Raw genomic sequence first — 16,961 nt, 5'->3', positions numbered from 1 at the left:
TGCAGTTTTTTAATACAAATATAAATTTAAAGGATTACTATGGAAAACACGAGAGATGATGAGTGCTTCACAAACTTTAAGTTCCTGTGGGACCTGTAACCTTAAACATATCCCATGATATACAAAAAACTAAATCTAAATCGCTCTAAAACCAAAATATGAACTTGTATGACCAATTTCAGTTCCTGTTTTTCTGTCTTAATTAAACTGCTGACTGAACACCCCTGCAACAACATCATTGGGTCTGGACATAAAAACCACTACCTCTGGAGAAACTAACATTACCAAAGATCCAACCCACCTCAGCCACTTCCCCTTCCACTTGGTAAACACTACAGGACTCTGCATCTATAATAAAACAGTTACACCTGAACATTCTTTTTAACTTCGGACTTGATCATATGCGATATAAGGTTAAAACTTTGTAAAGAAACCTGCATAATTGCATACTTGCTAATCTACATATACAGTAAATTAATACATATTTTGAATCCAGTAAAAGTAATGCATTATAAAGCTTGAAATGCTAAACATTTAAAAAAAGAAATAAGCTCAGGAAGTTTATGATAATGCAGATTTTTCTCAACATCAATGCGGACAGAGACAAGAACCCACCGAGTGTCTCAAACAACATGAAACCACCTTCGTGACTGCAATATGATTAGTGACACAAATTTATGAGAAGTGCCATTAGTTTCACATGTCACAATGCCGTGTGGTAGATCATATGTGCAGACAAGTGTTGCTTGTGGCGTCAGTCTGTTTCTTTCTCTTTGTTTTTCTCTCCTCACTCTGTCTCAGATCTTGTTCATTGGCTCTGTTTCTCTCACTGATGTTCACAACTCTCTCTGACCCTACAGCAGCCTTCACACTTCTTCCGTTAGCTGTCCTCCACTCTTCACGTCTGTTCTCCACCGTGTATAAATAGGCTCCAGTTGACAGACCAACGTCTCAGTCTGTCTGCTAAGGTGTACCCAAGGCTTCCTGCTTGTGCTTATCAGTTACAGTGACCAGAGGGAGCCTGCCATGTCACTCAGAATATGTTTTGCATTTTGTATGTAATTGAAGCTCCGGTGTGACAAACATTGTGAGCTTTGCCTCCCTTAAAAAAACTCCACCTGTTGAGGTGAGTGCAATAGCTAAAGTCAGGAGTGATATTGGTTGAACTGATGAGTTGACTGTACACTCACACATCACTCTTGGTCGTATACACGCTGTAGTTCAGGGACTCAATGGCCATCCAGCGCACAGGCAGCCTCCCCTGAAAGCAAAAACAAGACATTTAAAACCTTCTGCTATGTTGACATATCAAGAGTCTGATTATGAATATTAAAAGAAGTAAAATATATATTTAATAATATAATACTCTGGTGCTACAGGTTGATGATGGAGATCTAGTTAACATATAAAGTACTGTACAAGTCCATGGCCTTTTAGGGCGATATAGTTCACTGCTGTACTATCACTACACACTGTTATCAGAGTCTTTCAGATGCTGTTTAAATTGATGTTGAAAAATATATATATCAAGGACATTTCAAAAACATCAAATGTATTATCCCAAAACATAGTTTCAAAAATCATCATGTGAGACGTCTGAAAGAAGGTGTTTTTGTGAGATAAAAGATCATCTTATTCTGTTCCCGAGTTAGAGTCAGAGTCAGAGTCAGAGTCTGAGTCTAAGTCTGAGTCTGAGTCTGAGTCTGAGTCTGATGAAGTACCCTCAAGTCATCTCTGCTGTCATTGTCTGACGCTTGGTGTGTACTGTACCATGTGCTTTAACACAAGATTGGAGACCATCTTACATAGCATTGGAACAATGCAAGTTTCAAAAATAACAAATGCGATTTAATAAACCAGCCATCTGGATAAGGGTTCCTTTCTATATCATCCAGAGTCGAGTGAGACAGTCGGGTGTAGGTGTTTCGTCTTTACTCATTGCGTCCTGTAGTTCAGTCCTGTTTAGTATTGCCTAGCATATAATATGTCCATCAGCATCATTCTCTGGAACGAACGTGCAACCATGTTCTCCTACCATAGCACAAACTCCCCCCTGTGCTGCTGTCAGCTGATCGAACACCATGCGATTCTGCATAATCATTAGGCGCATCAATGTCAATTCTTCGTGAATACCTTTAACTGCTAACAACGTCGATGCATACTCAGCGTCATTCTCGAGCATACATAGCAATTTGAGTTACTCCCTGCATTTGCAACATGCTTTGCATAGCGCCACCACACATTGGATGAAAAAAAATGTGTGTCCGTCAGATAACCACAATTGTTGTGTTTCAACAATGCTGCATCTATGTCGACTAGAGTCGTGGGGTGATGTCGTCTGTGTCAGTCAAGTCGATGGAATCGGACAGAGTGATGTTACTGACATAGTATTTACGTGCTGCTTCAATCTCCCATAATACAAAAAGAAAAATAACCATAAATGCAAACAGAGATGTTATACAGAAAAATACTTGTGACCTCCCACTCTCTGTAGAGGACTCCATGGTCTACATCTCCCTCTCTTTACTTTATGGCGGTGTCATAAATTCTCTGGTTTCTTTCCTTCTACAAGTAAACATATTGTAACACATAATATCCATGCTAGGAGCGCTTTAAATTTAAATTCCTCACAATTCCCCCCCTTTCTCACTGTTCACTGTTCACAGTGAGAATATTAAACAGTTGTATCCATCAATGCATCATCTACTCATAACTGGTTGCCCTGTATATCTGTTTCACTAATTGTCAATCAATCTCTGCAGGAATCCACTTGAACATCTGCATTAACAATTCTTGAGGCTAATACATTCAAAAGCATTTCTAACAGTTCTCGTGTAGCATTTCTAAAATAAGTACAAGCTGTGTAGGGAAAAGGATCATTCTTTACACATAGGTGTCATCATGATGTGTAAGCAGAATAGGTGTTACAATTTACATGCTGAAAAACAGTAGACAACACATTGTGCCTCTAAGGCCACATAGTTCAAGGTGTTTCATCGTCGTCCAACGGTGGTGAATTTGCTTTTCACTCCTGTCAATTTGCTGATACATCAAGATTATAACCTGCATAGTACAGTTACCAAAGTAAAAGTATAAGATTCAATCTCCTTCCATGTCCTATCATCTATATTCCTAAAGTCCTATGACTGAGTTAGAAGACTTGGATTTTAGCCCTAATTTAATTCAAAGGTTGCGATTTTTCATGACGTTACCAAATACAAAATGTGGATCCATTTTTACAACAAAATTAAAAATTACAGACACAATTCCAAAATAACATTACATATCCCCCCTTTGCCACGCTATCGCTGCTGTAAACTAATTTAGTGTAACAATGGAAGCGATCATGTGGCAATTGTCTAGGCTTATTCATTCACAATTTTATAATAATTGAATATCACAAGTAAGGAATATTTCTACAGGCAGACTTAAGGCACAATTCTACAGGCATCAGCTGCAGAATTTCCTGTTCAAGAGAAACAAATCTGTTATGCATCTCTCCATCTTTATTACTGTAGTTTATCAGGATCCCCTGTGCTTCTGAAGTCAGTGTTCACAGCATTCCTGGGTCTCGCAACAGAACACTTGTGGAATCTCCCCCTCTTACAACTCAGATTATGTGGGAGACAGAGAAACAGAGACGGCAGCAGTACTTTTCGTCCAATAAACTCTCATTAATACCATTATAATATAACCTTTCCACTTCTCTAAGTCATACTTCCTCTAGTTCACATAACATATGTGCTGTGCAGTGAAGTGAATCAGCCTGCATGTGACATTCCAAACATCTATACCTTAATAGTTAACGTGACTTGTTTTAACTTTCCAAATCCTTCAATTTCATTCAAATACATCTGATGTGAGTGGTGTTTGTCTAGTTTCTAATGTGTGTGTTAAATGTACGAGTTTGTCATCTAAAGAATCTAAAGTTAACTCACCCTCTTTGTTGTATTTGTGTGCATCACCATCACTAGGGGTCCACCGCTTGCCTGCCGCCCCTCCCCAGTCTGATTGCTGATTGTCGATCCCTTCACCCACTCCTTGTTCATGGAGGATGAGCAGCCTCTTCTTTGATGTTCAAGCTGCCTCAAAGTCTCAAAGTCTCCGCCCCGTCTTTCAACTTCCTCTCATGGCCTTATCAGCTTATCAGCTGGATTTGCAAGGATTTGCATCTGTGCTGACGAAACTTCTCTGTCCATGTCACACAATTCTCCTGTGTGATGTTTTCCAGGCTCATGGATGGCGGAAAGTCTTCGGTCAGGGCTGACACTGTAGATCTTGAATGAGTCTCGTTCATCTTCTTCATCCTCGGCATGTTGAGTGGTGTCGTTCATGTTGTTTTTGGGTGAGGAGCGTACGGCAGCGAAGTGGAATCCCAGATCAGGATTCACTCGACCATGTACCTCGACTAAAAACAAACAAAACAAAAACTACCCAAAGTTCAGCAGTAAATGTTAGAATACATCTTCGCTAATCTGTAGTTGGCTACAATGTTGCGAGTTAAAATTAAAAAATGACAATCCAATTCTTAGATTTCTGTGTGTGTGTGTGTGTGAACAGAGGCTCACAGACTCACATACACACATGACTTAGCGATATATGTGATGCAGCTCAGCCAATCAATTATGGGTAGTCTGACAAGTTTCCTGAATGTGAGATGTACACACACCATGACACAAGTGGGCAAGACTAGGAAAGACTTGGCAGAGCAGGACATTAGGCAGGTACACTGTACATGTTAAAACATTGATTAATCTCCAAATGAGAAAAATTGCCAGAGAGATCAGTCGTTGGACTTGCATAGGCAAACGTCTCCCAGGTGTTTGTCAGTGAGCTAATTGGTGAAAACACATCACTAGAGATATTTCATTTTGAAAGGGTGGGACTGACTATATTTCCCTTAATATCTATAAGTGATGCGTGTTTGTGTACACTAATTAGCTCACTCACTATCACCTGTCCATGGGAAATTTGCCTATTTCAGTCTAACCAGTCGTGGTTCAAAACTCTGATCTCTCTGGCATTTTTTCTCATTTGGAGATTGACTTATGTTTTAACATTTACAGCTTACCCAACTATTGTCCTGCTCTGCCTAGTCTTTCCTCGTCTCGCCCACTTGTGTCATGGTGTGTGTACATCTCACTGGAATCAGGAAACGTGTCAGACTACCCATAATTGATTGGCTGAGCTGCATCACATATATCGCTAAGTCATGTGTGTATGTGAGTCTGTGAGCCTCTGTTCACTAATTAGCTCAATCAGAATCACCTGTGCACCTGCAGCCTGTTCATGGAGAAAAATCAGGGAAACGCGTCCCCTCACATTACGTGACTAGTAATGCCTTCTGAAAAACAGAAATAATGGGAGCGTTAGCTCCCATCATTTCTGTACGAACCTCATTCTGAGCTTCATGTTAAGATACAGTTAATCTATGGGGCTTTTATTTTGAAAGGGTGGGACTGGGTGGGTGAGAGAGGGGGAGAGGTGACATATTCATAATGTTTGACACAAACACAAAGGTTATTAAATGGCAGGCTTCATCACAAGCATTCCAGTTAGAATTCACTCTGTGGGGCTTTTATTTTGAAATGGGAGGGGGGGGGACAGAAAGATAGAGAGAGACAGAGTGAGTGAGTGAGACAGGCAGACAGACAGTTATATGTACTGAGTGAGTGAGACAGGCAGACAGACAGTTATATGTACTGACTGAGTGAGTGAGACAGAGAGGCAGACAGACAGACAGACAGACAGACAGACAGGAGGTCTAAAAATGCCTTTGACTGAATATCTCCAAGTCGTGTGTGTGTGTAGAGAGAGAGCGTGCGTGCGTGCGTGTGTGTAACTGGTTGCCATGGTGAGGACACACCTGGTGTTAGAAGCAGACTGATTAAGAAACGTTACAGTAAACAGTGATTTTGAACAAAACTCCTGCCTCCTTTTAACAAAAAGCAGGAGTCTGAGTGCCAAAATATGGATACCCTGAGAAAGATAAGACTCTGCCGAACGCGATGATGTGTTTTTTATGTTGGTGGTGTTAAAAATGTGAGCTCCAGCGCAATATACAAAACTGGTACCGTCTGCTTTCTTTGAGAAATGAGTGGTCAGATTTAACATTGGTCTCTATGGAGCAGAAAGTTGGTTTTCCTCTCAATTAAGTCATTTTCTGCCAAATGTGTAAATCCGTGGGATTCCACAATCACTTTTTAACGAGAAGACAGCATTAGCTACTGTATGAATGAAAAAATATATATGAAGAGTGAAAATTGTGGAGGCAAAGGCAAAAGACAAATATTTTTTTCACAAGAATCTGAAGCTGCTCTTCACTCTAGCGGTGACATCACGCTTGACAGCATTCCAACAATAATAAAAAGAGGAATAAAGAAGAGGATAACAATACTTGGAATGCTTAACAGCATTCCAACAATAAAGAAGGGGATAACAATACTTGGAATGCTTAACAGCATTCCAACAATAAAAAAACAGGATAACAATAGTTGGAATGCTTGACAGCATTCCAACAATAATAAGCCCGCAGGATTACAGTCAGTGTGCTTTGGCACAGGCAGTTCTACTGCCTTTGTGCCACAAAGCCACACTGAATAAGGAAGAATAAAGAAGAGGATAACAATACTTGGAATGCTGGAAAGGCTGTCTGTGAGTAACTGCTCTTGAAAATGTGTGTTGAATTTGTCGAGGGTTTATTCCTCCTCTTACTAATCCCCTCACTCATCACAGTTGTCATGATGTTGTGATTGCCCTTGTTCCAACCTTTTTGGATTTCATACAAATTGTGAGTAATGATTATTTGAGTCATCTTAAATTAAGCTGTTCATCTACTTTGTGTAATAAATTAACATCTAGTATTCAACTGTGTTGTGCTTTTTTTTGGTCATTTTTTAAATCATTGTCAAATTAGCCTCAGTTTTGAAGGTTAACTTATTTTATGGTAAAGAATTTCATTTTCATTCATATTTAGATTAACAGCTTTTGACAATACATAACGCTCAAGGACAAGGTTGGTATGGATCATGTGGCTTCATCAGGTGAGATAGAATACAAACATGAAGCAAAATCAAACTGTTTTTCGTAGAATAACTAGCTTTGTCTCAGAAAGGATTCGCTATGATGACAGAGACAACCCATGTCCCGTTGAGTTCTGCTACCACCTAGTGACACCCAAATGTAAGACAGACATGCATTTGCTGTTGGGTTGGTGACAAGAAAGGCTGCTCAAGTCGGTTAAAACTGCTTAAATCTCCTACAGTAAAGTAGTATTTACCAATGAAAGTCTAAATGGTTGACAGGAAATGCAACTGGAAGACAAACGGCTTTTCATTGTTTATTGACAAAAATACAAACCTGCATAATGAACAAAAAGTTAAGAGGTTTACAAGGACATGACAAAAAGTAATAAACAATTGAAAAGATCTGAAAAAAAAAAATGTATTGTTGTCTTTCACGCGTGAAATAGTAAATAGTAATAGTTCCAAACCCTTATGGCGCCTTCACGTTTATTTTCACATGCTTAACACAGAAGGTTACAAATACAATTGAAATTTAGCATTTGAATATATCATCCTTTTTCCCCCCCTTTTTGGTCCACGGTACTCAAGCTAACTGCAGGCTACCACCTGGTAATTGTTGTTAACAGGTCTTATAAGATAAACAATCTTCTTGACCACCGAAGCCATTAAGTGGGGTCCTTTCTCGTAATCTCACGAAATATCTCGTCATCTAGGTTCCCTCTTGTGGACATAAAAAGACAGCAGTGTAGATACGCTGTCAGTCCTGAACTGTATATACAATTACCAATCTAAAAGTAATATTACAATAAGGTATGCTTAGTTATCTTCAACATGTGAACCAAAAGCTTCAACTGTCATAGAAATGTTATATTCTTGTTCTCAAATGTTGATTTGTTCACCTTTCAAAGAGACTGTAATGATGGGAGAGAGTATGCCATGATTAAAACTAATCCCCATTATACTATGAATACATGGTAACACGCCTTTGAGTAAGCCTCTGCACCAGTTGAAGTAAAGTACAGTTATTCTGTACATTTAGCTACAGGGGAAATTAGTATAGAGGTTGCCTGGCCCCCTTGCAACAGTGACCTTGCAGTCGAATCTGTCTGCAGGCTCAGCCAGAGGCAAGTAGGAATGGTTAAGAAAGTCACTGCCAGAGCAGGGTGGGAGACAGACTGAGCCATCAGGGCAGGAACCGTGACATGTTTGGAAGAGCTCATCACTCATCTCCGGGCCTCCTTTCTTTACAGCTTCCTCGTAGACATACTTGTTTCCTTTTGGGCAAAGAATGACACTGTCTTTGTTCAGAGTCACATAGTCTGGAAAGACTTTCGTCCCAGGGCTTCCATCAACCTGTTCTCCGCTGCAGAACTGTCTTTCTAATGACAGGAGCCTGGTGGATACCCCTGATTGGGAAACGTCAACTTCAGACATTATCTCTACCACAGATGAAGTGGTTTCGTCGGAGTACTGCTTTGCTGTTATCGAAGGATTCTGTAGTGTGAGCACAAAGTATTGCATTTGAAACACCTATTTAGATTAAATAGTCATGGCCAAAATCTATTTTTCCACCAAGGAAATAAAAACATCTTCATTATTGTGAAGTATTGGTGCATGTATCATGTATCTTACTATTAAGTAAAATAATTTACCCATTGCGGCCCATTGACCTCTGTCAGAAAACTTTGTAGGACTTTGTCAAGGTTGGGCACCGGTGGCCAAAAATACAGCTTGAGTTTACTATAAAAACACACAAAACAACAGACAGGAAAATAATCTTCAAACAATGCAGAACGTTATTAAAAGAATTGGTTAAACATTTTGGATAGCAAGAGTATTTTGTTAGAAGTAGTTTAGAAAAAGGTATGTTTTTTTAAAGTTGATTGTACAATACAAATTGATGTCCATTTGAAAATAAATGGAGGAAGGTATCACATACTTTCACATGAGTATTTCTGTTTGAATTGTTCCTACCTGAGGTACGTGGAAAAGAAGATGAGGATGATGGCAATTATCAGCATCAAGACAGGTATACACAGCATGAACAGTGTGCCTGTAGAGGTTATTTATACTGTGTTATGGTTTGAATATTTAATGAGCGTAACAAAGAACTGCATTTCATAGGTCTATAATGTTCATATTTATATATCATGGCACAACAGTGTATTTTTTACACTACACTACGACGATTGTTGCCACATAATCAAATTTGAATAAACTGCTTGTGAAATTCAAACAAAATAACAGACTGAGAATCAAATAAACCGCTCCATTTACAAACACACGCAGGGGATTACTAAATGATTGTGTTTTACACTGACTTTTGTCAGTCTCTCTGGGATCTTACCTATATCAGCAGGGATGTCGCCAGTAAGCACATTTGACCAGTCACTCCAGTGTCCTGAGTAAATGGACCCATTAGGTTTAGCTCTGATCTTAACACAGTAATGGCTACCTGTTGGAACCTCTCGACATGTGCCCGTCTCAGGGCCTTTTAGGGACTTCTGGGGACACAAAGGTTGATTTTGATATTCAATTGTAAGAACATTAAAGGACAATCTTAGTGATGACATACTCATTTTGCGTTCTGCATTTCCCTTGATATATATTTATGTTCCCTTGCAGTACTGCCTTTTAATGCATTTGTTTTCCCTTCTATGAATACTGTTTCATTTGCACACATATTCTTTGTATTTCCTCATGTTTTGGCAAATTAAGTTATTTTGCAACACACAGCATGGTTAATTTAATATAAGGTAAAATAACCAATATAGTGAATCATGTTACTGATTTTTTACTTTAAATCTCTCATTGTATTGTAATACTCCTTTCTTTGGTGCCATCTGGTGGTAAAACCACAGCCCTACTGAACAAACAAAACTTGCCATTGGAATAATTAGAAAATAATAATTCATACAGATATTATATTTAAATACAACTCTACCTTTAGTCATTTTAGTTTACTATTATGAAAAAATGTTGTGATGGAATCTGAAATGTATAAGGGAACACAAACATATTTTGAAGGGAATTTTAAAAACATAAAATTGTGTTGCTGTAAAGGACATCTTACAATCCACGCTTCACCCCGGCTGATCTGGTAGCTGACTTCATACTGCAGGTGAGCAGACAGAGACAGAAGAGGAGCTTCCCATTTCAAGCACAACTTGTCTTTTTCCAATGTTCCTTTCAGATGACATGGTGGGGATGTTTTGACTAAAACCAAAAAATAGAAAAAAATAGAAATTTGAGTCTCCTTTTTGTCAACTGTCATGTATCAAAATACAGCTAAAACATCCAAAAAGAGCCGGAGAAGGAGAAGGAAAAATCCCTCACCGCTGTTGCTGAGAGTGAACTCTTGAGTATAGAAGGTTCTGCTGAGTGGAGCTGAAGTGCTGCTGAGCTTGACCCGGACTCTTCTGGACTCCTCTCCACGGAAATGGCACAGTTCAGTCACGTCCCTGTCGACGAGACACTCTGTCCATTCTGTCCAGCCCAAAACTTCACTGTAATATCATCACACACAATCACAGCGAAACAAATATCAGTTGTGTGTTTTAGCGGGTAAACCCAAAGAACTAAACAGGTTTATTTTTACTGCTCACTAGTCAGTATAGACAACAATGTGAAATGAAAGGAAATGTGTGCAGAGGAAGAGATGACACACAAAATAGTTTGCAACATTATTGTTGTTCAAAGTAATGATGTGTCTAGTGTTTACTGTGAAGGATGTAAATAACTTTGAATTCAACCAAAAGTCAACTAAACATGCTGATACATTAGCATAGCATGATCTGAGGTATTTCATTCCTCAATGATGGAATGTAGTAAGTACCTGAGGCCCATCTTGTATAAAAGTTTGTACACGTTCTCTTCACCATATCTGCTCCCATGCCAAAGACAGGTGATGCTTTGCAGGTCGGATGTGTAGCACATTAGAGAAATATCATCTGAAAGAAGAGAAAACGTTTCTCATTCAAGTGCTGCATCTGTGAGGAGGTCACAGTATGAGATGCTGCGCTATGGATAACAATTGCCATTCACTCAGATGCACACTCTTTGTTATTTAGACACACCTGCACTTTGGGGAACCACGGCTCGCACAGGGTGTGACCAGCCGCTCCAGTGTCCAGTATTTGGATTATAGGCACCTCTGACGGAGACCTGGACCTCAACCTCCTCCCCTGGTACCAGAGAGTCTAGTATGCTGCACTCCTTTGTCTGTAGAAATCACATACTCGAAAATGTAATTAATATTGTAAAATATACAAAATCATACATTTAACTTTATTTTACCGACTGTAATTACCAATAAAAGACTACATGTGAAGGAGGGTTACAGATAGTAAAATGATACAATATTCATATATTGGACAAAAAAAAAAGAATGTGTTAAATTTATCAGTTAATAAATCAATATCAGAACTCACAAACTCACACATTAACTTGACCCCCAATCCCCGAGCTCCACACATACTATGACTTTAAATGACAAACTACACAAGGACCTATTCTTGCAATAAATATAGTGAAACTTTTATAATATCATTTTAATATCACACCACAACTTTCTATGACACACTAAACTATTAAACATTTCAACAGATTATACTTGTTAATGGCATATTTATGACATTTGTGTGACATGCTATACTATTATTTTCTATGACATACTATGTCATTTGTATGACTGTTTTAATGAAATACTATACTATGACTTTTTAATTTTTTTTTTTTTAAAAGTACATCATAACTTTATTGGACAATACTATGATTTTTTTTGACATACTATTCTATGATTTTTACATGACGTTTTTTGACCTACCATACTATGATTTTATTCAACATGCTAAACTATTGTTTAGCATGTTTAACTCTGTTATGACTTTTTTTAACATACATAATTTACTATACAATGACTTCTTTTGACAAGGAATACTATGACTTTTTTATGATTTTATTATTTTTTTTTAATAAATGTGATATATTTTCTCGACATGCTTTACAGTTAATTGTTTTTGCTATGCTATCCTATGACATTTTTATGACTATTTCCAACCTGCTCTTTGACTTTTTTTGACATACTATACTGCTACTTATCATGACTATTTTTGACACGCTATTACAAGTCTTTTTTATAAATTTTTACGCCAAACTATACTATGACTTTTTTCAAGATGTATACTGTGACTTTTTTGACATATCATACTATGATACTTTTAATGACTTTTTTTGATTCATTTTTCTCACCTTTTTGAACGTACAATTACCTGCACTACATCCTGCAACAACTTGACTCTTTGGAGACATATGCAAGGATCCTGTTTGTGGCTTTCAGCTTCGCTCAAAATCAAACAGAACAGAAGTAGACTACAGCGGACAATTTGGACTGCAAAAAAAATCATTGGTGCCACCATGCACTTCATCCAGGATGTCCAGAGTCAGGAAACAGGCAGGAAACATCATTGCAGACCCTTCACACCCTGGACACATCCTGTTTCAATTTCTACCCTCTGGGAGGCACTACAGAACACTCTGATTTCAAAACTACCGGACACAAGAAAAGTTTTTTCTTGCAGCCTCTCACTGTAAAGAACTATTAAATAAGTCATACACTGTCAGTGACCTTATATCACCAAAATATCCACTGCTAACGTTATATATAATAATTTTACAATTTCTAATATACAACTTTTAAAAAATATTTTACATCTGTTGCTGTAAATAGGCTACAAATACACTTTCATTGTGCATGCACATATTCTACACAAGCATACAGTCCATGTATATCCATTGTGTATTTATTTCTTTGCACAATTTGAACAGTATGCACCTTAAAGAATACTGACTTGTATATAGACATTTTCTTTATTTTAGTGTTGCTCATTGCTAGTGTATAATATTTATTTGTACAACTAGTTTTGTAGTAACTTGTGTACATAACTGTCCTGTCTATTCTTTATGTGTGCAGCTTTGTTGTCCTCGACCCTAGATGTTATTTCTATTTCTATGTAAGTATATTGAGAGAGTTGGGGAAATAAAACTGCATCAAATTCCTTGTGCATATTTGGCCGTAAATCTGACTCTGATTCTGATTCTAATGACTTTTTTATCTGAAACTTTACTGCGCCTATATATTTTTTTAATTTTGAATGACATATAGTACTATGAATTTTTAAATGATGACTACTATACTATAACTTTGTTATTGACATTTCTATGACAACTAGGAGGCTTAGTATACGATTACTTTTCTTAGTGAATTTCCTCCAAAATTATTTATATGACTTATTTCGACATGCTATACTATGAATACTATATGATTTTTTTTACATTCTATACTATGACATTTTTATGACTTTTTCTCAATATTCTGTACGATGTCTTTCTGTGTTTTTTTATGACATTTAATGCTATGGCATTTCTCAACATGCTATACTATTACTTTTAATGACTCTCACTTTTTTGATAATTTATACTATGACATTTTCATGAATTATTACGACATACTGTAATTTTACTTTTTTTTGACATGACTATACTATGACTATACCTTTCAGACATTTTTCGACACGCTATACTTACATTTTTTAAAATCCTTTTCAACATGCTATACGATGTCTTTTCTTGACTATTTTTTGCAAATTATATACCATGACTTTTTATGACTTATTTCACTTTTCTTTACTAAGACTTTTAAAAACTTTTATAAGACTTTTTTTGATATGTTATACTATGAAATATTATACAATTAAGTTTTGTGATATGCTATATCACTTTTTTCATACAATACTAAGTCTTTTTCTCACTTTTTTGACATTTTATAATATGACTTACATAATTTCTTTCAAGAGACTTTACTGAGTATTTCAGGCCCCTTATTGACATAGTATACTATGACTTTACTATGAATGTTTCATTATGCAACAGTATGACCATTTAACACTATTTCGACATTTCATGGCTTTTTTTGACACACTGTACACGGTTTCTTTTTCACATATTATGCAATTACTTTTTTTGTCATACTATACTACGAATTTTTCATGACTTTTTTTCGACATATAATACTATGACTTTCATCCACTTTTTAGGACATACTACATTTGTTTTTCTTTTAGATGTACTGTAATATTAATTGATTTGCTCACTAGGATTTATTTATGACTTTTTATTAATATAATAGGATTTCTTTCCTGCTTTTTTCAACATGCTTTTTTCAACATGCTATACTAAGACCATTATTATGACGTTTTTCTAGATACTATAATATGACTTCTTCATGTCTTTCTTTGACATATTATGCCATGACGTTTTTGACATGCTATACTATGACTTTATTTGTCTTACAATGACTATTTCACACTTTTTATGATTTGTTTGACATACTATGGCTTTTTTAAAGAACTTTTATAACATAATATACTATGACTCTTTTTGACATGCTATACTATGACTTTCTCATGAAATACAATACTACTTTTTACGACATTTTATTGACATACTATACTATGATTTATTCATGACATGTTATGCTATGACTTTTTTATGAAATACTCTACCATGACTTTCGTATACCAAGTCATTGTACACCTGTATACCTATAGACTTTTGACACTTTCTAATGACATTTTTGGGATGTATTATATGATTTTTTAATCTTTTATGACATTCTATACTATGACTATGACATTTTTGTTACATGCTCTATGTAGGTGCTGAACTGAGATAAAAGACAAAAGTGTTTCACACTAACACAGGCTGGTCATACCATTACTTAAATAATATATAAACTGTCTAATGCTCACACACAGGAAGTGCGAGTTGAAATGATCTCATTGATTTGTCGAGAAGCTGTGTGCATGTGTACCTCTTTTATCTTCTCTCCCGAACTGTTGGATGAGTATCGAATCTTATACATCACATGCTCTTCAAAGTATTTTGGGTCCTTTGTGTGCCATGAAACTTGCAGCTGTCCTGCTTGGCCATTTTGGTTTAAAGACACACTGAAGGGTGGATCCAGGAGCACTATTGAGAAAAAAGTGATCAAAAAGCATGGAAGAACACATCACAGAATCCATTGAAGAAAATAATTCACTGGTGTTAAGGCAACAGGTGAGAAGGCCCCTGACTTTTTTGGTGCATGACCTTAATAACTGGAGCGAAAACCCAAGACATACTGTAGGGATATAAGCCTTTCATTGTGTGGGGGTCCACCTGGGGATACCCACAATCAGCCAACCCTGCTTGCTTTGTGTGCTGCTTTACATTTAGCAAACATGCCTTCTCTTGCCTCTTCCATCACTCTTGTGTGCCTATGGTCCATAATGTGTGTCATTGTTTTTAAAAAACTTGACATCATAGTATGAAATTATCTATTGTGACCTCCAAGATAATCCAAGCCTCATGAAACCGTAAAACCCCAAACTAGAGTATTTAGAGGAAATATGAACAATAATGGGGGTTTCTGAGCAGTTTCCAGAACGGAAAAAAGCAAATACAGAAATACATCCATCCATTCCTATATCCTGTTCAGGGTCACGGGGGGGCTGGAGCCGATCCCAGCTATCATTGGGCAAAGCCAGGGTACACCCCGGACAGGTCGCCAGATTATCGCAGGGCTGACATATATAGACACACAACCAGACAGACATCAATTAACCTAAGCTGCATGTCTTTGGACTGTGGAAGAACCCGTAGAGAACTGCGTGCATTTTCCTATGGTGTTCTGTTGTAGTGATTAATGTGTTTTTTTGAAGAATTGTTGATATTTTTAAATCAATTTAGGAGTGGTAAGATTACAATTCAAATCTGTGTCATAAATGGCATCAGTCCAAATATAGCTTCAACAACTTATGAGACACAATTGAGTATCCAACATAATGTTCTTAGCACACTTTCGCAATTTATTTAAAATTAAATGATTCATAAATGTATTTTTATTTCTGATCTATGTCAACAAGTTAACACACACTGCTAAGCTGCATCTAGAAATTATTCTTCAGGTTCCCAGCATTCAGATGAACACCACTTTGTATCATATACTGTTGACCTTTTATTTACCCCTGAACATCCCCTGTCCCCAACCCTAAAACAGGAGGAGGGGTTGGTAAGAGTTATAAAGCATAAAGCTTTGTGTGTGTTCTTTCCAACAAGTGTTCTTTCCAACAAGAGATTGATCTATTTCGATACGCTTTTTTAAAAAAAATATTGTAAAAAAAAAAAGAAAGTCTTACATTGGTCCTCCACACAGACAGTGCGCCTGTAGAGAATGGTGTTGGTGTTGCGCTCCACCACTTCAAGGTGTATTTCCACAAACAAGAAAACATCGGACCCAGGAAATGAGCAGATATGGAGTAAAGTTCCGACTTCTGTTCTCTGGACAGACATTTCACACCTTTTCTTTCCGGACAGGCTTGATTAAAATAAATGACAAAAATAATAGACTTGGTAGTATATATTAAGCAATCAATCAAACCATATGTAATCTTTCATACAAGTAAGTGTTGTTCAAAGTGCTTTAAGGTGTTTTATAGATGAAGCAACACGTGTCAGGTTCAAATGTAAACTGAAGACTCTAAAAGGAGAAATAAAATAATTACATCATTCAAAGTGAAAGATTAAACATAAATATTTGGTTGGGTTTGGTTGATATGGGTTTATGAAGTTTCTCCTAGACATGTGTTTTTGTGGAATACACAATAATACCAATGAACACATTTTTTTTACATTAAATAAATAATAGCCCAAAAGTCAAAAGTATGAAAAATTCCAAACAAAATAGATCAAAGAATATTAAATGATATAAGACTCTTTAATTAAGGGCCCTTAACATACAAAACACAAGTTATTATATACAAGTTATTGTCTATAAAGCATACCTGTCAGACTCGTAGAGTAAATCATAAGTTCTGTTGTCTGCAGTCTCAAAGAAGC

General features: G+C 36.8%; 1 protein-coding gene across 1 annotated transcript; it reads right to left on the bottom strand.

Moving 5' to 3' along the window:
- Positions 1 to 7,332: 7,332 nt before the first annotated feature.
- Positions 7,333 to 16,923, bottom strand: LOC306695332 (thrombopoietin receptor-like). The gene is made up of 11 exons (XM_079158556.1): positions 16,907 to 16,923; positions 16,262 to 16,440; positions 14,896 to 15,053; positions 11,102 to 11,246; positions 10,861 to 10,975; positions 10,362 to 10,531; positions 10,099 to 10,241; positions 9,373 to 9,529; positions 9,000 to 9,078; positions 8,678 to 8,765; positions 7,333 to 8,519 (listed from the first exon to the last, which is right to left on the bottom strand). The coding sequence occupies exons 2-11, from the start codon at positions 16,413 to 16,415 to the stop codon at positions 8,061 to 8,063; spliced, it is 1,668 nt and encodes a 555-aa protein (XP_079014682.1). The 5' UTR covers positions 16,416 to 16,440; positions 16,907 to 16,923; the 3' UTR covers positions 7,333 to 8,060.
- Positions 16,924 to 16,961: the final 38 nt, after the last annotated feature.

The sequence above is a fragment of the Pholis gunnellus genome (genome assembly GCF_910591455.1).
Source record: "Pholis gunnellus genome assembly, chromosome: 4".
NCBI classification, from domain to species: Eukaryota; Metazoa; Chordata; class Actinopteri; order Perciformes; family Pholidae; genus Pholis; species Pholis gunnellus.
This window is presented reverse-complemented; position numbering and strand designations above follow the sequence as displayed.